The following is a 22,225-nucleotide window of genomic DNA, read 5'->3' as shown; positions in this document are numbered from 1 at the left end:
TAACCGAACGGTCGCGGGTGCGCGTTAAAAACATACACAAGTGCGTGCTAGCTGAAAATCGGGTTTTAGCTGAAAGAATTCGTTTCGTTTTACTAAACTGTCGAGTGTGCGAGGCAAACATTTTGTTTTCGTGTGATTTTAAAGCATTTATTTATCTCCAGCAGAGTGCATTTTAGCGGCCGCCACAAAAAAAACACACACAAGTCGACTCATAATTCCGTCAGTGCGCGAGTGGTACAAATGCAACACTGCCGCCTGTGGAAATATACAAGGCGTTAATTAATTAAACAATATTGTGCGTATTTCTAACGTGAAATTGGCGCGAGAAACATAAGTGCAACTTGTAAAGGCAATATCATTTGCACGTTGCAAGTTGCAAGTACACCTGGACAACCGGAAAAGAGCTGGCTGATATGAGAGCGAGCACAAAATGCTGCTGAAAAAGAAACGCTATATGTACGAAGAGCGGGACGGCGCTATTGACGCGCTCGTCGTCGAGCCAAGCAGCAACAACAACAAAATGGCCGATACACGCGAAGTGCGCATTGAAGAGCAATTAAAAGTGAAAATTGGTATGTAAATTAGTGCGAAATCAATGAAAACACAATCGTTAGCATAAGGGAACGGCCCGTCCGTTGGAGGGCAGTGAAGTTTGGCCGCCAGCAATGATTTTAGTGGGTGCAAAGTGTGAAGGAATGTGACAGCGTCGCCCAGCAGTGTGTAGGCAGCGCTGAAATATGAATTATTAACAAAACACCAGCAAAAGCCTTGAAAGTGACAAACAAGTGCGATATACAGTGGCAATATTAGTTGGCGTTCCATTGAAGGCAATAAAAACAAAGCTGAAATGCAGCAAACATACCTTTTTGTACAGAAAATGCATTTTATTTTGTGTACGAGAGCAGCAACGTGCTATCCCGCTTGCTCTTGCGTGTCATTCGACTGTCGTTGTGTGCGTGCGTGTTTCTCTCGTTTTTATACCCGGTACTCGAAGAGTAAATAGGGTATATTGTATTTGTGCGGATAACGGTTGTATGTAACGCACAGAAGGAAACGTTTCCGACCCCATAAAGTATATATATTCTTGATCAGCATCAATAGCCGAGTCGATTGGGCCATGTCTGTCTGTCCGTCCGTCCGTCCGTCCGTCCGTCCGTCCGTCCGTCCGTCCTTATGAGCGCCTGGATCTCAGAGACTATAAGAGCTAGAGCCACCAAATTTTGCATCCAGACTTCTGTATGCTCACACTGTTACAAGTGTATTTCAAAAATGAGCCACGCCCCCTTCCGCCTCCGCAAAAGGGCGAAAACCTCCCAAATCTACAATTTTGAAGATAGCAGAAAACTAAAAACGCCATTTCGTAGGGAATGACCATATCTATCAGATCACCAAATTGGGATACGATTGGATCATTTTTAAAGCCACAATGAAGAAATTAATTTGCAGTGGCCAAACCCACCCCGTCCCGCAGCACTAACACTCTGCATCACGCTGTTTATGGCCTCTCCCCATGACACGTCTCTGCCTTTGTCTCTGCCTCTGTCTATGCCTCTGCCGAGACTCTGCAGTGTGTGTCTATAGGGGAGGGTGGCGAGCTAAAGGAGCGTGTTGGCGTGAGCAGTGTTGTTGATGTAGATGACAGATGAAGAAAAAAATGTAAAATCTGACAAATAAGTTGCAGATGTAGTACTGAGTGCCGGGTATAAAAGTTGTGACGCGTAAGAAGCGTCTCACACGTCCCTTCTCGTTTCGGTGTGGTGTGGTGTTTTTTCGAGCTGCAAGCAACAAACCAGCATTAAAATTACATTTGTTGTTGCTGGTTGCTACTGCTTCTGCTGTTGGTGGTGCTGGCAACACGATTGCTGCTACTTGCCACCCGACAATGGTTTGGATGAATGTTACGGCATTCAGCTCGCCCCCGCCTGCCCACCGTTTGCATGCGCCCCTTTTTGTGAATGAATTTCATTCGAGTGTCTCTCCCCGTGTGTCTGTGTGTGTGTGTGTGCGCGATGTGTATGTGTGTTGCGCGCAGCTACACCAACACGAGATCCAGCAACAGTGTGTGGGTTTTTTCATGAATGGAATTTTCGAATTCGGTGTACTTTTCTCTTGGGTCGCTCGCTCGCTCGCTGGCGACGACCGCCTACGAACACATTGGCGAAAAACTCGGGTTTTTATGAATGATTATCATTGAGAGTCAGCGCCAGGCCAGCGCGACACCAAGCATCGATTAATTGTTCTCTTGCTTCTCTCTCTCTTTCTCTCGCGTGTATCGGTAAAAGGTCAAACTCATGAATGACAATCCCCGCACACACTCTTACTCATCAACATCAACGCTCTGACGACGCTCCTTCTCTATCACCACGCACGCTTATCTGGCGACAGTGGCAAAGGGAGAGAGCGAGTGAGCAAAGCACCGTTTGGGGCCTTTTGGTTGCGGTTGTTTTTTCGACTGGTTTTACATTTCCTGTATTGCCTTTTTTGTCGCTTTCTGTAAAAACAGAATTATGAAAAACCACAACGAAAAAAGGGTTGCTGCTGCTGCTGGTGTTATTTTTGTTATTCCCCCACTCCATGTGCTCCATCCGCTCTGATTTCAATTTCACACCTGCATGATACAGGGTCACCCCATCCCTACACTTCATGCCCAATGCCCCATGCCCCACCATTCATACACGCATTTGATACACATTTATTTTTACCACCTTTTCAGCATATTTATGCCATGCCATGCCATGCAGCGATCCTCTCTCGCTCGCACTCGCTTACTTTGAATTTCATTTTCCAGCTAAACAATTTCAATCTTCTCTCGATTCATAAGCAGCTTTTGCTATGCTTCGGCTTCTGCTTCTCCCCTTTGCCCTGTCTCTCTCTGGCACATAAATTATATGCAAAGCTGCAACAACATTGTAGCCGCTTTTGATTTCCGTTTCCCATCGCAAGAGTTTCCTTTCTTTCGTTTCGTGTCTACCTCACTACCTCCCTCCCTTTCATTCTTTCGCGTGCTGCGGTTTGGTGTGGTGTGCGTTTCTGCTTGGGCCATAAAACTCTTGCTTTTGCTTCTGTCTTTGGCTCTGTCTCTGCCTCTGACACTGCCTTTGGCTCCCCTTGAAAGAGAAAAGAATCTTCCCAGCTGCTGCTGCTGTTGTTGTTGCCACTTTTTGCACGCTTCAATTGTTTTCGCATGCGCATGTGTCTCTGCCTCCCCTCATCCCTTTGTCGGGTCCTCCTCGTCCGTCTTTTGTCCGTTTCCTTTGTAGACCGCATGGGTGTCTTCTGTCTCTTGGCTTGGCAACCTCTGCCAGCAGCTTGGAGCAGCGCTTCTTTTGTGGTTGGTTGGTGGCTGGAACCCTTCTGCACTCGAAATATGGCTAAAATATTACGTTGTTCAATGGCAACTTTCTTGTAACTGGAGCCTGTCTTGAGCGGAAATAGGTTTTACATAGGAAATACACGAAAATTATTAAAAGAAAAAACCCAAAATATCAAGTGACTGGCAGAAGTCACACTGTTTATAGATTTCCTAAGTTTTCCTTAATTTAATGTCTCTTGAAGAGGGATTTGATCTTCCGTTTTTGGATTGTCTGTCACTGTATTCATTCATAATGATTTGAAGAATGAAAGTTTTATTCATTTTCTATAATCATCTTTGATTATGGCATCATTATGGCACATTAGCTGTGTCACCTCACCTTTTAACGATCTTCCGACAGACGCCTTTCCTCCATGTCTGTCTGCTTGTGTTTCGCCTTTCCTCTTTCTCCTATAGGGGACCCTCTTCTGTGTGCCGCATACTTTTCTCAGGTTTCATATTTCCACTTCATTATGCTTTGCATGCTTAATAATAATAATAATACTTCCCCATGCACACATTGTGCACTGCTCCCTCGGTTTCAATTACACAAACAACAAAGTTTCTGTTGCCTTTTGTTGCTGTTGCTACTGCTACGGGGAAGCTTTCCATTTTGTTGCTGCCGACTGCGATTTCTATAGGAAATCTCCGCCTGCTTTTGCTGCGGTGCTTTGGTGACCGAAATTGGCGTAATACTTTTCCACTTAATTAAAATGTTTGGCACATAACCTGAATTGAATTTCGTTTTCTATGAGAGGAGCTGGCTGGCGGGCGCAGCTGCTGCATTGAAGAGAGAAGAAGGTGACTCATGATCAATTACTCATGGACTGACTGCTCTCTCTCTCTCGCTCTTTGAGTAGATGCTGGAATATCAATGACATTTACATGACAAATGGCCCGAGAATTGGCTGACAACTTTTGTTCTTTGCTGTTCGTTACTCCTCATCCAGACCACACACGCAATTGGGATTTCGTTGAACTTGAAACCAGTACAAAACACACGCAGTGGCAGTGCCTTGTGGCAGAGCTCTATTTAGTTGGCACTGTTTGTTGCTGTTAGTTGCTGTTGTTGTGGTTGTAGACAAGTAGAAGTATGTTCTCTTGAAGTCTCGCACAATGACAACAACAATAAATAGTTTAGCTAAAAAAGGTAATTAATTAAAAGCCGGTTGTTGTCTTGTTCTCATTGCTCCCCTGCAACCTACTCCGCTCGGAACACCAAAACAACCAGCAAAGAATAAAAACACTAAATGGACAACGGGGTCGAAGCTGTACAGATACCCTTGAAGATAGCTGCAAATGGAAGGTGTAGAAATGATTGATATTTAGAGGTTTAGACTCAGCATATAGAAGTTATCTTTAAGTACTCAAAATTGCTTAATTATTCAGTTTTGTGTGAGTTCTAGTATGCCCCACCTTTCGCTACAGGTTGCAGGGTATTAAAACTGGTTGCAGCTGAAGAACATTGCTCGTGGGTTCACCTCGGATCGGATCTCTCTCTCTCTCTCTCTCTCGTCAGTTCTGTTTTCTGCTGTTGACAATTAGTGTTTTGTCTCTCGCTTAGTGTCTTGTGGGCTTCAAATCATTTTTCTAATACATATCTTTATGCCAACAATTAAAAATGGAATATTTTCACTTGAAATTTGTCCGAAGCGCGAGAGAATGTTAATTAGGCTTAAACGCTTGGCCAAGTGGGGGGAACGAGCTATTTGGATTAAGTATCATCTGATACTACGCTGATTCCATTGCCTCTTTGCTCCACTGTGCCACACCAGAACACATCAGAACTCTGGTGGCTGTTTGCTGTTGGTTTTGCTCATTGCTGCCTGCCCCAGCACTTCCAAAGAACGAACAATTTTATGTAATTAGCGCATTACTAAAATACTTTTTATTCAGGTCGCCTCCGAACAGAGCTGCCATCACAGAGAGCACAGTGTAGGGGGGATGAGGAGAGCCTGCTCTCCACAGATGGAAACGAATCGAACGGTGGCCCCCGAGACGTGGAGTCGTGGAGCCATGGAGCAGCATTACAATCACAATGACAACGATGACGTTGATGAGGCTGCGGCTCATGCCTGCTGCATGCCCCCCCCCCCCCAGACCTTTCGATGATTAACATTTGTCTCTTTCGCTCTCTCTGTGGCTCTGTCTTTAGGGCTTTCCACACAATGAGGCAGCCAGCAGCATGTTATACATTTTTCCTTGCTCTGTGTTTTTCCCCCTCTCCGACGTTTTTTCCTCTTTTATGACTTAACGCTTGACCTCTTCGCATTTACTTTGATGTTGTTGACTTCGACTGGGGTCAGAGGCACATCTAAAAACCCCATGGTAGCAGCTAGGGCCCCGTGCCCCTGCCCCCAGCCAAGGCTCTGCTGAACTTCACGCTGTGTTTTGTGTGTGTCTTGTCTCTGTGGGGCTTAGCTGAGGCTCTTGTGCGGCTCTTGTAATTTGTAATTAAAAGTAATTCTCATTTTATTTCACTCTTTTTGAGGTTGTTATTAATTTTTGTAGCCATTATTTGTGTGCGCTTCGCTGGCTGCCGGGTGGGTACCTGTGCCCCCTAGTTCCTACCTCAAGTGTCGTTTCTTTTTACAGCGGAAATGTCACGGGGGCCAACACAGAATATGTTTTAATGTTGGAGACACGTTTTTAATGGGTCTCAACAAGGGATCATTTGTTGTCGAGTGTTTAGATGCGCCTCAAGCTCAAGTTGTGGTTAAGCGACCTTCTCTCAACCATTCGATAATGTTTCTGTGAGTAGAAATACGTGAAAAATAGTTGTCACCAGCTCCAAGCGACTCTCATTTGATATTTATTTTTTCGCATGTGGGTGGTTGGATCGCTAATCAGATGATATATTTCACATGTTGGCAGGAAACATCTCACGGAACCGAAACCTATGATTTTTCTGTCCATCAAAGTCGTGCCTTGACACTGACGCCATGCGACTTTTTCAGCAAACAAAATTCTGTGGGCGTTTTTTACAAAAGTTTATTTATTGTTATTATATTTTTATTGTACAAAGTCAGGCAAGTTTTTGTGGCGTGACTGGCCTGGCCGCTAATGAGCAGCGTTTGTCGTGGCCGCTGTAGCCATTGCCACAGCTAATAGGCGGCTCGATTTGGTCATATCGAAATGGAAGTCGTGTGTCGAGGGGTCTCGAATCGAGTGTGCCTAGAATTGGGCAATTGAAGGTTAATAGTGCCAAACAAAAAAGTACAAAGCTAACTGCCCCTGTGTCACTTGGAAACAGTGACTGTCCCCTCACTGTACATGAAACTTGAATATAAACATAAACATTTTAAAGAAAGGCAATGATTTCACTCAAATATAAGGCATGGCCTGGCAACAGAATAATGACACAGCGCAGCCAGAAGCAGCATCAATCAGAGGAAAAGAGTTATTACTCATCCTGGACATTGATGTGTACAATATATCAGTATATAGAAGATACTATATACTTTGTATATATAATTGTGTATACAATATACACTTGTGTACAGCGAAAAATGTTAATAAACAAAGTGCGGATCGATGACGTTGATGAAAAAGGCAATAAACATGATGCCCCCCCCTACAAATCCGCAAAAGCAGAAGCCAAACAAAGTCGGCCACAAGTCCAGAGAGGGGAATGGGGTGTGTGGATGCAGAGATGGGAGGAGGAGGATGATCATCATGAGAAACGTAATCAGACCGGAAATCGATCAGCACGTACAGATAGAGAGTAGAAGAGGTAACACAGCCGCAGATACAGATACAGATTAAAGAGGAATGAAAAATGAGGAAAAATCCAAAGGAGAGTTGAGGCTGCCCTGAGTGCCTGCCTGCCTGCCAAACGAGTTTCTCGATCTTCTGCTGCTCCTCCACAAATCAAATGAATAAAATGAAGCAAATTATGAGCTCAAATAAAAATAGAAGGAAAAGCAAGGCGTCTGGGCCACAGAACAGTCAGGGGTTGTCTTAACCTGTTTGCCAGTAACTTGGCTAATTGCCACACAATTTTATGGGCCCTTTTTTTATTCGAAACGAAACGAACCGAAACGAAAGGAAGCCAAAACGGAAGTGGAAGTTCCACTTACAGGAATAATAAAAGTTATGCAAAGGAAATGCGACGCAAAGTAGGAGTGGTCAAGGGTTTTTCCCACCTTTTCTTCGCTCTCCGGTGTGTGTGCGTGTGTTGTTCTACCAAGTGCAAACAATCATTTTTAGCTACAGGAAGCTGACGTTTAAACAAACAGCTCACAGATACAGATAGTCTCGGTACAGCAATAGAGATACGAGAGGGAGAGGGAGATCCCAGAACTGGATCCGGCCCTGCCTGTCTCTCTGTCTCTGTGTAAATCTCTCATCCGCTGACGGAGCAGCAGCAGCAGCAAAAAAAAATATACAAGAATTTATCTCTATTTCCGTTCCTTTGCATAAATGTCTGGTGGTGCCTGGTTTTTGTTTCATTTGCTTTTTTAGAATTTATTACACACACTCCGACATGCTCTCTCTCTCTCTCTCTCTGTCTATTTTTCCACTGCCCCTGGGCGGCACACAGAACTTCCTTCTGCACTCTTTTGGATACCCTGCACTGGAGGGTATTGTCAGTCTTCGCAGCACTTTTGTAAAGCAATTCCGCAGGGGTACTCCTCCAGTCGGTGCTCGCATTTTGCAGTGCTCTTGGAGTAATCGCCTCATTAATTCGCGCGCCTTTCATGCTGCACTGGAATCAATTTGCATATTGTGCAGAAAAGCAGAAAAAAGCAACGCGAGAGGAAGAACAGACGGAAACGAAGGAAGGAAGGCAAATGGAATAAAAACGCAAAATCTACTTACAAAGTCTTTAAATTTAATTTTGTGTCTGGCGAAAAGGAAATCATGAAAATTTCAGACATTTAATGAGAGTCTCACCCCCTCCCAACCAATCTCAAGTCAATGATGGGCGTGGAAATGAGATCGTGTGGTAATTTTCACTCCAAAATCCTGACATTGAGTTCTCTCCACCCCACCGAGCCACTGCTCGCTCCCCCACTGGCAAATGTCAATGTTTGGACGGGGGGGAAGAAGGAAAATTCAATTTGTTGGCGGCGCTCCCTTTAGAAGTTTTTTCTGTGGTGGCATGTGGCATGAAGGATGATGGTTCTATTTTGGGGTATCTCTTGCTGAAAGAAATATGCCTCATGTGTGAGTGCTGGCGCGATGTTTTAGATCATACATGGATCTGGATAATTATTGCTGAAGATCTCCCAACCATATGCATTAGCTGTAATGGATCTTTCTTGTTATTTCGGCAAAGTAAACATTAATTTATGATATTTCGATTTGTATTTAATTTGTGTGGCAAATGAAGAGATTCCTAAAATTCTTGAACTTAAGTCTGACTGAACTTCCGCTTGGTTTTACGAGTACGAGTACGAATGCGAGTAGGGGCACGGGTATGGCATGCATAATGTGTCCAATCTCGATCTCTGGAGTGGGGTTCGTTCACTGCGCTCTCTCGCTCTCTCTCTTCCCCTTTATCGTGTGTGGTTTGTGTCTGGAATATGTAATAAGATATCGCAATGCATTTGAAGGTCGTATGTGTATATCGTACGAGCTGGCTGGCAGGGAGTTTTCCATAGAATCTTCTTCATTGACGATTGCACATGAAGAATGTGACAGAAGTTTCGCCATGCCATTCCTCGGGGGTTCTCTTTGGCTCTCTCTTCCCCCCTAGATCGCATTTGCAATTCTTTCGCCTTATCTCGAAACAGTTATCTCTTCTCTCGCCGTCTCTATCGCACTTTCATTCCGTTTCTGCTGCTGTGCCAGTGAGTAAGCGGAAACTACTACAAATGAATGGGGAAAATCTATAGAAATTCCATGATTATATCATTAAATTTAGAAAACTTGTAATGCTGCTTGATTTGCATGGCATTCGCCTAAACAGAAACCGAAAACCAAAAGCCAAATGACGAAAAGGAATGACGAAAAAATAAATACAATAAATTAATTTACAAATATTCCATTGAGTCGCTGAGTGTCGGCAGCCCCGGCCCGGCCAATGACAAGGCAAAGCCGTAAAAAAAACACATAAATAAATTATAAACGTCACAGAAACGTACGAAAATATTTCAACACTGGGATTCCCCAACCCCCCAAAGCACCCGCAGCTCGACTCCCCCTGAAAACATCACAGCCGCGAGCGGCCGCAAAGCCAATGCTGGCGCCGGCAATGACTGCGACGCGACGTTGATTTCATGAATGAAATTTACTGTTGCTTTTTCAGCTACACACACCGCATGGTCAAAGCAGAAAAGAGAGCCAAAAATGTAGAGTTGTTGGGAGAGGACGAAGACGAAGAAGCAGCAGCGGCAGAGCGAGGAGAAATTGGGTGGTTGAGCAAGGAGAGAGGCAGGGAGAGAGAGAGAGACTTGAGCAAAAGACACTTTTGATTTTTGTCATTTGTGTATCCCCCCCTCCCCTCCCAGCCTGTTTGTGTGTGTATTTTGGCATATAAAATGTGCTCTTATTTCTCTTCTTCACCATCTGCTGCTGCCTCTATGCCTCTTCTTGTGTTTGTACGCTTTTTCATTCATTCATAAACGAAGAAGAAAAAGCAGTAGACAACGGACGACAGCGACGACGACGACGACGAATGAATGTCTTTGTTATCAAGCAAAAGTTGTTGCTGTCGCGGAGAGGGAGAGTGTGAGAGAGAGCGGCGGCTGCTGTCTGCGATTGTAAAAAAAAGTGCCGTTGTTTTGCTAAACACAAATACACACCAACAAACAGCAAATACATATAACCCCATTGATAGGCATGGCTGATAGCAAGACGGCTGGCTGCTCACCTAGGCAAGGCCTCCCGAACACCCCACAGCAACACAGCTCTACAGCTGTGTCAATAGGAGTCTTGTGAGTGTAAGGGAGGGTAATGGAGGCCATACAGCAACGTTTTCTCAATGAAAAATAGAAAATAAAATAATGGTGCTACGCTATAAAGCGGTTAAATCGCAAATTTGCTCATTGCCTGTGCCGCCTTGTCTAGCACGCATGCACACACACACACACACACACACACACACACACGCAACACCTTAACAGTTACACACTTGAAAGCGTACGCGTAGACGCAGCCAGAGGTCAAAAGAACGTGGGCTTATCTGGATCTCTTTTGTTGTCGATATTCTCCCTACCTTTGGCTTTTTTTCTCTATCATACTACCTTTGACTAGCGCTAGTTTCTTGACCGCTGCTGTGGGTATTGGTGTAGTACTTATTATATTTCCGCTTGACTGCCGCTAATTTCTTTCATTGAGCAACCGTTTGCTTGCCTTGTGGTTCAGCTGGTCTGGTCTGCTGCCTTTGTGCCAGTCCCTCATCTTCACCCCTTTTTGGCGAGTGCTTATCAAGGCCTGATGTTATTATTAACGTTTATAACTCTCTCTCTCTCTCTCTCTCTGTCGCTCTTTTTGCGTGCTGTCTGCTGTCTTTGAGCGCCACTGTCGGCGCTCTCTCTCTCTCTCTCTCTCACACTGCCCAAGCGCCAGGTGCCCCCGTTCTTTCTCCTTGTTTTTGCTGCTGTAGGCCAGATGGCAAGGCATGCAAAGTCAAAGCTCCACAAATGCAAGCACACGCACAGGAAGTCACGTTTGCTGCTGCACTCCGTTTTCGGAAATCAAAAGAGACCGCAAAAATGGGGAAATTAGCAGGAGGGGCACTGCCTTCGGGTCTGGCCCGCAGGTGTCAAGGCCAATCGATAAGAAATAAAATAATTACAAACACCTTTTCCCTTTTCTTCTCATTCCCCTTTCTTTCATTTTGCAGGCGAGGCAAAGAATCTGAGCAGTCGCAATGCGGCGAACACAAGCTGCAGCACACAGGGCACACGGGATGTCTATTGCACAATTGCCCTCGATCAGGAGGAGATATGCCGCACACCCACCATCGAGCGTACACTGGCCCCGTTCTATGGGGAGGAGCATCAGTTTAAGATTCCCCGCCGCTTCCGCCACCTGTCCATCTACGTGTGGGATCGGGACATGAAGCAGGACAAGCCGATCGGCAAGATTGCGATAAAGCGCGAGGAGTTGCACATGTACAATCACAAGGACCATTGGTTCACGCTGCGGCCCGTCGACGCGGACTCGGAGGTGCAGGGCATGGTCAACATCGAGGTGGCCTTCGAGGAGCATCCACAGCTGCTGCTGACCGAGAGCATATCGGAGGTGGCACAGAACACACACGCGTCCAACCACCACCATCACCACACACACACAAACAGTCGGCATCAGCATCAGCAGCAGCAGCGCGCCCACCAGAACGACTACAAGGAGAACAGCGAATTGAGCAACATCCAGAGAGCGGCAGCAGCTGGATCGGGGGGCGGACACTCGGCCGGCATGACACTCAAGAGTCGTGCAGCGGGCCTCTTCGGACACGTGCACCATCCCCAGCAGCACCAACAGCAGCAGCAGCTGCAGACACAGTCCCAGCAGGTGTCCAGCACCAACTCCTCCACAGACCAGTTGGCCAACTGGAAGAATGCGCACGCGAGAAACGTCCGTGTGGCGATCCGAGTGCCCGCCTGTGTGGATTTGGCCAAGAAGCAGGGCACCTGCGACCCCTTCGTCATCTGCACCGCCCACTACAGCAACAAGCATCAGATCACGCGGCGGACAAAGCAGCGCAAGAAAACCGTCGATCCCGAATTCGACGAGGTGATGTACTTTGATCTCTACATCGATGCGGAGGCTGGCGGCAACACGGCCACCACGGGCAGCAACAAATCCTCCGGCTCACTGGAATCATCGGCGAACAAGGCGTATGCCATCTATCCTTTGGGTGGAGCCGATCTCGTGGAGATTGTGGTCAGCCTGTGGCACGATGCACACGGAGCGATGGCCGACAAGGTGTTCCTCGGCGAGGTGCGACTCCCCATGCTGAACAAGCAGGAGCAGGCGGCAGTGCAAGCGACAGCCTGGTACTACCTGCAGCCCCGCTCCCTGTCCAACAGCAGTCGCTCGTTAAACACGACGCCGCGTTCCTGTGCCACGCCGCCCGGCACGAGGCTCAGTGTGGACTCGACCATTGGCTCGCTGCGTCTGAATCTGAACTACACCGCCGATCATGTATTCCCGCTGGCCACCTACGACGATTTGCTGAATCTGCTGCTCGAGTCGGTGGACCAGCGGCCGATCACCGTCTCCGCTGTGTCCATTTTGGGCGAGCTGGTCTCCGGCAAGACGGAGGTGGCCCAGCCCCTGGTACGGCTCTTCACGCACACCGAACGCATTGCGCCGATCATCAAGGCCCTGGCCGATCACGAAATATCGAATCTGACCGATCCCACCACCATCTTCCGTGGCAACACGCTCGTCTCCAAGATGATGGACGAGGCCATGCGGCTGTCGGGGCTGCACTATCTGCATCAGACACTGCGGCCCGTCCTCTCCCAAATCGTGGCCGAGAAGAAGCCCTGCGAGATCGATCCCAGCAAGGTGAAGGATCGCTCGGCCGTCGACACCAATCTGCACAATCTGAAAGACTATGTGGAGCGTGTGTTCCAGGCGATCACCAAGAGCGCCGATCGCTGTCCCAAGGTGCTGTGCCAGATCTTTCACGATCTGCGGGAGTGTGCGGGCAAGCACTTTCCCAGTAATCGCGAGGTGCGCTACTCCGTTGTATCCGGCTTCATATTCCTTCGATTCTTTGCTCCGGCCATACTGGGACCCAAACTCTTTGATTTAACGACCGAACGACTGGTAAGAGGATGCCGCCAAAGCACAAATTAAACTCTTTAATGATCCCTTGAATTGGTCTTTTCAGGATGCCCAAACGAATCGCACGCTGACGCTCATCTCCAAGACGATACAATCGCTGGGGAATCTCGTCAGTTCGCGATCGTCGCAGCAGCCATGCAAGGAGGAGTACACCGGGGAGCTGTACAAGAAGTTCTGCACGGAGAAGCATGTGGATGCCGTCAAGCACTTCCTGGAGGTGATCTCAACGCCCAGCCAGACGGCCAGCAGCAGCGGCATCCATCCGGCGGCGTCGGCAGCACCACTCGAACCAGTATTACTAAAAGAAGGGTAGGTCAACCATTGATTAATGATTAAAGTAACGTTAAAATGTAATTTAATTGGTGGAATGATGCCCCCGAGTCCCCTACTATGCAATACCCTCTCCTATCCTGTTCTATATACCCCTCCTCTATGTATACTTTGTTGGCATATCCCACCCAACCCCAAAGAACATTTGGTTACGCTTCGTTTTATTCTAATACCAAAACTTTCTTTGTCTTTCTCTTCTTTTCCGCGCGCTGCTTTTACCACAAACAAAAACAAAAACCAAAAAATATATTTATATACTTTTACGTATAATAAATCAAATTTACAACAAAATATCAAACACATCACGCCCACACAATCACCAACAAATTTCCCATCACCAAAACACACACACAAACACTCACACTACACACACACACATATTACATGTATTACATATACTAACGTCTAGCGAGGGGTAAGAGAAATTGTGCTTTTCATTTATTAATAATATTAGCTTTTTATTTTGGTTTGTTTAATATTTCTTGGATATTTTTGGTTGGTGCTTTTGGAAGAATTAGATCGACAGAAAGCGCGAAGATTGAGCGACATTTACTAACATTTTGTTTTCTCTCTCTCTTTCTTTCTCTCTTTTGTGTGTTCTCTTTTTGCTTGTTCTTGCAATGGACACACGAACAGCATGATGACCAAATATCCAACCAGTAGCAAACGCTGGTCGGTGGTACGGCAGTCCACCCAACGCTACTTTCGCCTGACCACGCACACGCTCAGCTATGCCAAGTCGAAGGGCAAAACACCCATCTGTGATATACCGCTCCAGGAGATCGGCAGCGTTGAGCAATTGAAAGACAAAAGCTTCAAGATGCAAAATTGCTTTAAGGTGAGTCAAGAGTAAACAGCAGCAGGGGGAGCCATAGAGCTACCTTCGCATACGGATTCGATATTTGCATGCTGCAGCAGCAATGCATATTCTCTCTGCTTCACCGGAAACTGGTGATCGGCCACGCCATGCGTTATAAATAGGCAACAGCGCAGCAGCAGAGCTGCCCACACTCGCACTTACACACACACCTCCGCGCTCTTCCGTTGCAGCAGATAGAGTTTGAGAGAGAGCACGAGCTTGAGTGCTTGTGTATGAGTGAGAGCAGTAGCTGCTGGGTTGTGTGGGCGGCTGCTGTTGCTGTTGCAGTTGCTCTTGCCAACACCATTTCAATTGCACATTTGTCATCGGTAAACACAACAATAGACAGCAACAGTGGCTTGCGATTTCAGGTAGAATTACAAATTATATAGAAAAAGAAAACCTTAATGGGGAAAAAAAAGAAGATTGAAGAGAAACTTTTACTAATCACTCAAATAGTAGATAGCTGGCGGAGATTTCAGAGGCAGACAGAGTTTGTGTGGTTCGAGCAAGAAAAATGACAAGTTGCGGCAATTAAAAATAATTAGCATTATTATGCAGATGACTGGGCTGGCAGTTGGCTTGCGTATCTCCCATTGTTATTGCTGGAGTTACTCTTATTGTTTTTGCGCGATAATAAAACAAAAAGGGAAATTTCAAAACTTAGAAATCTGCAAAAGAGACGCGGCAGAGAACCCATCCGTAGAGATCTGTGGGTGAGGGCGCAAGTACCCGCGTACTTTTGTCTCTGCCGTGAGAATTGTGTGAGTGAGTCTCGGCGGGAGATTTCCCTCCGAGTGCGATTGTCTTGCAACAGAATTTATGTTAATTGTTATTTACGGCGTGTCTAAAGTTTTACTTTCCTTTACTTTAATCCCACACAGATCGTGCACAAAGACCGCTCGCTTATCGTACAAACGACAAACTGCGTGGAGGAGCGCGAGTGGTTCGACCTGCTGCACAAGATCTGCCTGATGAACTCCATCCGCATGCAGTACTTCCACCCGTCGGCCTTCGTCAGCGGCTTCTACAGCTGCTGCGGGCGCTCCGACGAGAACACGCCGGGCTGCAAGAATGTTTCGGACAAGGAGATGGACTACTTTCAGATGGATCTGGTCACCGCGTTGGATCCGCCCCTCGACCTGCAGCGCATACACACGCTCATCATGTCCAACATGAGTATGCTGGACTCGCTGCTGGATCCGCTGACCTACCACCAGCACCTGCCGCAACAGCAGCTACCGCAGCACAATCCCCTGGTGCCGCTGGCCACGACCCTGCAGCAGCAATCGCCGCAGGCCTTTGCCGAGTTCAAGCGCACCATCGAGAAGCTGCGCGAGAAGGCCTACGCCATCGACAGGGACCACCGCGACTACAAGCAGGGCATCACGAGGCAGCTAAAGTACGGCAGCAGACAGGCACCGATCGGCGACGACAACTACTGGCACATGATGCGAGCCGCCGGCCAGTTGAATCAGCAACACCTCCAGCAGCAGCAGCACCACCTACAGCCACAGTTCCAGCCCGTGCTGCCACAGATGCAGAATGTGCGGGCCTATCCCTACCAGACATCGACCACCAGCAACAGCAACATGAACGCCTACTATCTGCACAACCTCCAGCACCAGCAGGAGCGCCTGCAGTTCCATCACCAGCAGCAACAGCAGCAGCAGCTTCAACAGCAACAGCAGCAGCTCCAGCCACAGTTCCAGCCGCTGCGCAGCCACCAGTTGCAGCGCCACAATAATAATAACAACAACAACAACTGCGGCAATGCGTCATCCTCGAGTCCCTCATCGACGGCATCGAGTGTGGTGGCCGCGCCCAGCACCTTGTCGGCGCAGGCGGCGAATGTTCTACATAAGCCGACCCCAACGATCTATTAGCGTTCAAGACCATGCGTATTCGCCCTGCCCCGAGCTATCATCCTGACACGATGAGGAATACGCATTGTCGTAGACACAGACACAGAGGCAGATGCTAGCGTGCTGCTGCACACAAAAAGAGTTTTATGTGCTAATTTAAAGGATTTTTTTTATATAATTTTTACGAGTGTAACATGTAAAAGTCTAGACTTAGGTTAACTAACAGATTTTTATACACAAGATTTTTACGGAATCCCCGCCCCTCCCCCAGCAAACACCAGCAGAGAGCCAACCCTAACCCAAAACAGAAAGCGAAATCTAAATATATTTAAGCCTATTTATTTTTTGTATGTGCTAACATTATTTATACACAAACAAAAGCACACACAAATGTGGAAGGAGCCCACAGTAAAGGAAGAGAACAACTGAAAACTGATAACTATTTAAGTTTAAGCTACTAAAAACCGAAACCCGAAAATTGCTAAGAATTTTAAAGCCCTAAGCCCTAAGCTGAATACGAAATATTATATAAAAATACGCATAGAGGATACATCCATACAAAAATAACACAAGTAGCGCAATGAAACGTTGTATATAGCCCATACATATATGTATATCTCTCTACACTGTACGATTTATTAATAATAATATTAACTACTGTAACTACAGTTGTGTGTTAGGCGTAGCGAAAATTTCTAAAACTAGACCCTAAAAGAAGGAAAACTAAAAGTAAGAGAGAGGATTGCAAAAGAGCAAATAATTCTAACAAAATGTGAACGCTATATACAAGAAACAAAACAAGAAGGAGAAGAAACACATACATCTACATGTATATTACTTTATATAACTGTCATACAGCTAATGTTATACACGATTTATGTATGTATTCGAACAATTCTAGAATACAAACAAAAAGCATTGTTAAGAACAAATTTACTTCCATTTTACATACAAAACTACACGCACACACATAAACACATACATACATATATATACATTTATTGATATATTTATTAAATGCATTTAATTTCATGTTAAATTTAAAGAAGAAACACAAACAAACAAAAAACGAGAAGAAAAAAGTAACTTGGGTTAGCTTCGACTTACTTCCACCGATATGTTTCCAAAGCTCTTCCAATATATAACATTACACACATTTTTATAGTTTACGTTTAATTAATATTTGTATCGTACTTTATTTTGCCATATTTAGTTGATTGCATTACAAAGTGTCTTCCCTCTGCCGCCGCGTTTATTCTTATTGCCTTTTGTTGATGCATTCCAATGATTTGTGCATTTCTAATTAATTATTTCTAATACCATCTGCATAATATCTGCTATGTACATACACGAGATGAGAGATGAAACTATGAATAATATTATTGTTCTGTTGCTATGAATTGAATTTGTTTTGCAGTTTGCCGTTTCCAGTTTCGATTCACTTGCTAATTTCGATTGCATTTTTAAGAGAGCATTATTTTGTAGTTTAATTTTATCATGCCTAGACCCTAAGTTGTTGGTACAAAGAATCGAGAATATACATACATATACACACACAGACCTAGAGATATGTTTTCTAGCGTACAAAAATAAAGCGTATCGCCAATGGATTATTATTTCGTTTCATTTGAGTTCCTTTTCAGTTTGTATACCCTTCCACTTAGTACCTCAATTCCTGTGCTTTAGGTATATCTGTCGGATAATGTTGTGATATCTTATGATATGATTGAGCGTTTGCGTGTGTGTGTTGGTTGGTTAATTGATTGATTGATTGATTGTGCGTTAAAGCTGTTGAGTATTTTTATTCGTATTGTGACAATTAACAGAGAAGCAATCTTTTCCAAAATATAACAATTAATGAGTACACGTTTCTATTAGGTTTCTCACTCTCACGAATCCGTTTCGAAACCCTATGCGTATAAGCCTGAATTGAAGGACAAACGAGTGTTGTGGCTGGTCAAACAGTGAGAATCAAAGGAAAATGCCCTATTTTTTGTACACAAACCTTTTGAAATCAACTTTTATGTGTGAATAAATATATAGTTGCATATTTTAAAATTTCTGTGTGTCGTTAATGGGATTTAGCTGGATAAAACACACGTAAAGCGAATAACCCCAATTAAATCAAATATCGCGCCACTGAAAAATGGAACACTTACGTTTCATGTTTCTATTTTGTGTTGAGCTTCTTTGTTTACACCTTGTTTTATAAACAATCCAATAAGAGGGAGGCTTTCAAATTAGCTAATCTTGTAAAATATTGATTAGTCAATCGGATAAACTTACATTTTAACTGGTAAAAGATCTATCCGGCTGGTAATATTGAAGCGAAAATCACATTCAAGGAATGTGATTCCGAACAGCACAACAAAACGTTAGCCCATTGTCGACTCATGTAAAAGATATCGTGGTCATGTTTATTGCAAGCAAGGATAAATGATGGACCAAATAAAAGGAGAGTTTCCTAACAGGATAATTTCCGCGGCTCTTCTGAAGTTTCTCGCCTATTTAAATAGGAGGGTTTATTGGGTTAAGTTCGGCTCTTTCTTCGGTATATTTACGGTACATTTGCAAAACGAGTTGGTATATTTCGGAATATTTCTGCGGGTCAGGCGGTATATTTTATCAGCAAATCCGCGACAAACCAAAAAAATAAAAGAAAGAAATGCGATTATACGCCGCACGGACGGGGGCGAGAAACTAACTTATTATTACTCACTGTGGGTGCCACATATTGGCCAAGCCCAATATCCGCAAGAGGAGCTTCATCGCCTGTGACGCCTCCACGGCTGTTTGGTTCAAACATTTGTGTGGCAGCGTTGAAAAGAGCGCGCGGGCGGTGGAAAGGGAACAATAGGAGAGGAGGCGGCACTAGAAGCAATCAAGTGGCAACAACAACAACAACACAACAGCAGCAGCAGCGTCGTAAGCAAAATGCAAAAAGTTAATTAGTGTGAACGAAATCAAATTGGACGCCCCGAGGTTCACTGCCCAGCGGGTGTCATCGTGCCTCGTCCTGAGCCCTCTTGGAAGGGGGTGGTGGATTGGGCGCCATGGAATTTGCCGATCTGATAAAGACCCCCAAGCTGGACGGGGTATTTCTGCACGACCCGCAGCCCCTGCAGCATGCAAATCCAGCAACAGTTGGAACCCTCTGCATAACCGGCCACCACTTACTGCTAAGTGCGCGGCAGGAGAACAGCCAGGAGCTATGGGTAAGGGTGGACACGAGTGCTTCGCCTCCAATGGAGCGTGAAGTTGCTGGCTAATTGAATTGTGTTGTATCGGCAACCCAACCCTTTTGCCTTCCAGCTACTGCACAAGGACATCGACTGTGTGGAGAAGAAGCCGAGCATGTCACAGAACGTGGTCGTTGGGGGCATCATCACACTCAAGTGCAAGGATTTAAGGATTATTTCGCTGGAGATTAAGTACGCCAAAGAGTTCTTGAACGTCTCCTCCTCTCTGGAAGCGCTCAGTGCAATCCAGAATGCGGAGCTGCTGTACCCGTTCTTCTACCGGCCCATGTACAGCATCCTCGAGGATGGCTACACGATGTTCAGGTGAGTGCGCAGGTAAATTGTAAATTGCAAACACAAATTGCTGATAATTGAATTTTGCTCTGGCCAGGCCGGAGCTGGAGTTCGCCAAGCTCATCAGTGGCGTGGGCATGGGTGGTGTTTCCTCGCCCAACGTGGCCAACATAACAATTTGCATGCCATCAACGTCATCAACGTCTAGTGTATGTGCGGGAGCCGTCAGCATACCCCATCCCCTGCAGAATGGCTTTGAGCTGGACGCAGCCAGCGCACTGGTGGGGGGCAGTGGCTGTGGTGCCGCAGCACCCGCCTGCGAGTGGCGCGTCACCAACATCAATAAAGACTTCAGCGTCTGTGCCACATATGGCGCCACGCTAATTGTACCTAAAGCAATTACGGACGAGCAGATTGTGCTCTCCGCCTCGTTTCGGGATGGCGGCCGCTTCCCCGTGCTCAGCTACAGGCACGACAATGGCGTAAGTTAATGGACTCAAATTCGATTCGTGTAATGCAATTTGTCCCCCGCCAGGCCACGCTGATGCGCAGCTCCCAGCCCCTGTCCATACAGGGCATCAAGCGGTGCCGCGCGGACGAAGCGATACTGAACCTTGTGCTGGGACGCAGCAAAAAGGGCTTCATTGTGGATACTTGGGGCAAGGGCAAGTCGAACACGGAAACGGATCTCCATTACTCGCAGTGGAAGAAGGTGAATCGATCGATTGGCAACGTCAGCTCACCCGCCTCCATACTGGACAGCTTCGCGAAGCTGATCGAAGCCTGCAATGATGACACTGGCTGCAGCACAGATAAATGGCTATCGCGCCTCGAGGGCAGTGGCTGGCTAAGCCTGGTGCTGAACTCCCTCAACGCCTCCTGTGTGGTGGCCCAGTGCCTTGACCAAGAAGGCAGTCCTGTTCTGGTGCATGGCGCCAAGGGCTTGGACTCGACACTGATTGTCACTTCGCTGGTGCAGATAATACTGAATCCCGATTGCCGCACCGTCAGAGGGTAAGCTACCATGGCATTGAAGATGTTATGCTTGTATTTATTTCCCTCTTCAGTCTGCAGGCTTTGATAGAACGCGAATGGATCCAGGCGGGCCATCCGTTCGCCTCTCGTCATCGCTATTCCTGCTACACGCCGCACCAGACGCGCAACAAGACCTCGGGTGCCACGTTCGTGCTGTTCCTGGACTGCATCTACCAGCTGTTTACGCAGTTCCCCTGCAGCTTCGAGTTTAGCACACAGCTGCTGATATTGCTGTTCGAGCATAGCTACTTCTCGCAATACGGCACCTTCCTGTGCGACTCGGAGCGGGAGCGGCACGAACTGAATGTACACACGCGCACGACCAGCCTGTGGTCGTACTTAAATCGGCCAGATGTACTGCAGACTCTGCTAAATCCTCTGTATGAGCCCAATGCTAATGTGATATGGCCTTCTGTGGCGCCCATTAGCTTGGAGTTGTGGAGCGGTGAGTAATGAGAGCTCATTAATTAATATAAATCCTAATCATTTCCTTTGATTCAACTGCAGAACTCTACTTGCGATGGGTGATAGATCAGCGCAGCGTAGCAACAGTCATGTCACAGATACAGGAGCTCGTAACGCGCGAGAAAGAACTCAGAACTCAGGTATGTCATGGTCTATAATTAGATATCTATATGCCGTTTATCTTATTCCTCTTTGAAGGCCCTCAAATTGCGCAAACAGGCCTTGGAGCTCGGCCAGGAGGTCTCCGCACTCATGTACAATGCAGACACTGCATAGTTTTGGCTACCTCAGCAGCTCTCTATCTCTTGCATAATATATACAATTATTTTTGATACGTTCTGTTGCCAGATTTCAAACAATTATTTAATAGCAACACTACAATTAAGTCACTCAAAGTTCCATTTACAACAAATTATGCTGAAAACAAAAATAAGAAAGAACCGAAATTAACCATAGGATCTGCTTTTGGATCGAAACGACATAGACAGCAACTGCAACGTAGATAGTATGTCCATTTTTTACCAATTATAAGTACTGAACAAAATAGTGCTCTCCGCTCTCTCTCTTTATCCTTATAAAGCTGCTCTCTACTCAGAAATGAAACCGAAAACTGCACATGGCATAAAAACTATCAAATGATTAATATTGAGTCAATTTTTGACGCATTTACTTTTATGATAAAATGAAATTGTTAGCACATAAGTTTTTCAACATTTAACTAACATATTTATAGTACTTATTCAGTGTTTAATATTGGTCTTTAAGCCGCCGGAACCGATCAAAGTTAGTAGATATTTATTATGAATTCAACAACAACAACAAAACAAATTTGCCTTTTTCGAAACAAAACATTTGTATTAAATCGGGTAAATCTAAAGCTTCAAAAGCGTTTACAGAAAAACCAATTATGCTGTGCATGCGTTCGTAATAAAACATTTATATTGTACATTTATACATACACTTATCCCACATTCGTAATGTAATTGATTGTTATCCATTGTGTGTTTATTTCGGATTGTGATGGTGTAACTGAAAATTG

The 22,225-nt window shown here is 45.7% G+C and overlaps 2 protein-coding genes across 3 annotated transcripts; both read left to right on the top strand.

Annotated features, from left to right (window-relative positions):
- Nucleotides 1-2: 2 nt before the first annotated feature.
- LOC117895241 (GTPase-activating protein) lies at nt 3-17,763 on the top strand. 2 transcript variants are annotated; one of them, XM_034802750.1, is made up of 6 exons: nt 3-572; nt 11,145-13,081; nt 13,146-13,408; nt 13,839-13,844; nt 14,066-14,267; nt 15,173-17,763. In XM_034802750.1, the coding sequence occupies exons 1-6, from the start codon at nt 431-433 to the stop codon at nt 16,172-16,174; spliced, it is 3,552 nt and encodes a 1,183-aa protein (XP_034658641.1). In that variant the 5' UTR covers nt 3-430; the 3' UTR covers nt 16,175-17,763. The 2 variants fall into 2 exon arrangements, with proteins under 2 accessions (XP_034658641.1, XP_034658643.1); XM_034802752.1 differs by lacking the exon at nt 13,839-13,844.
- A 1,013-nt stretch (nt 17,764-18,776) lies between these two features.
- LOC117895242 (myotubularin-related protein 9) lies at nt 18,777-22,138 on the top strand. The gene is made up of 7 exons (XM_034802753.1): nt 18,777-19,368; nt 19,466-19,716; nt 19,784-20,168; nt 20,222-20,700; nt 20,754-21,166; nt 21,229-21,326; nt 21,385-22,138. Exons 1-7 carry the CDS (start codon nt 19,207-19,209, stop codon nt 21,460-21,462), a joined length of 1,866 nt encoding a protein of 621 aa, XP_034658644.1. The 5' UTR covers nt 18,777-19,206; the 3' UTR covers nt 21,463-22,138.
- Nucleotides 22,139-22,225: the final 87 nt, after the last annotated feature.

Source organism: Drosophila subobscura, chromosome J (assembly GCF_008121235.1).
Source record: "Drosophila subobscura isolate 14011-0131.10 chromosome J, UCBerk_Dsub_1.0, whole genome shotgun sequence".
NCBI classification, from domain to species: Eukaryota; Metazoa; Arthropoda; class Insecta; order Diptera; family Drosophilidae; genus Drosophila; species Drosophila subobscura.
The sequence above is the reverse complement of the archived record's forward strand: the minus strand, read 5'-3'. Positions and strand labels throughout refer to the sequence as shown.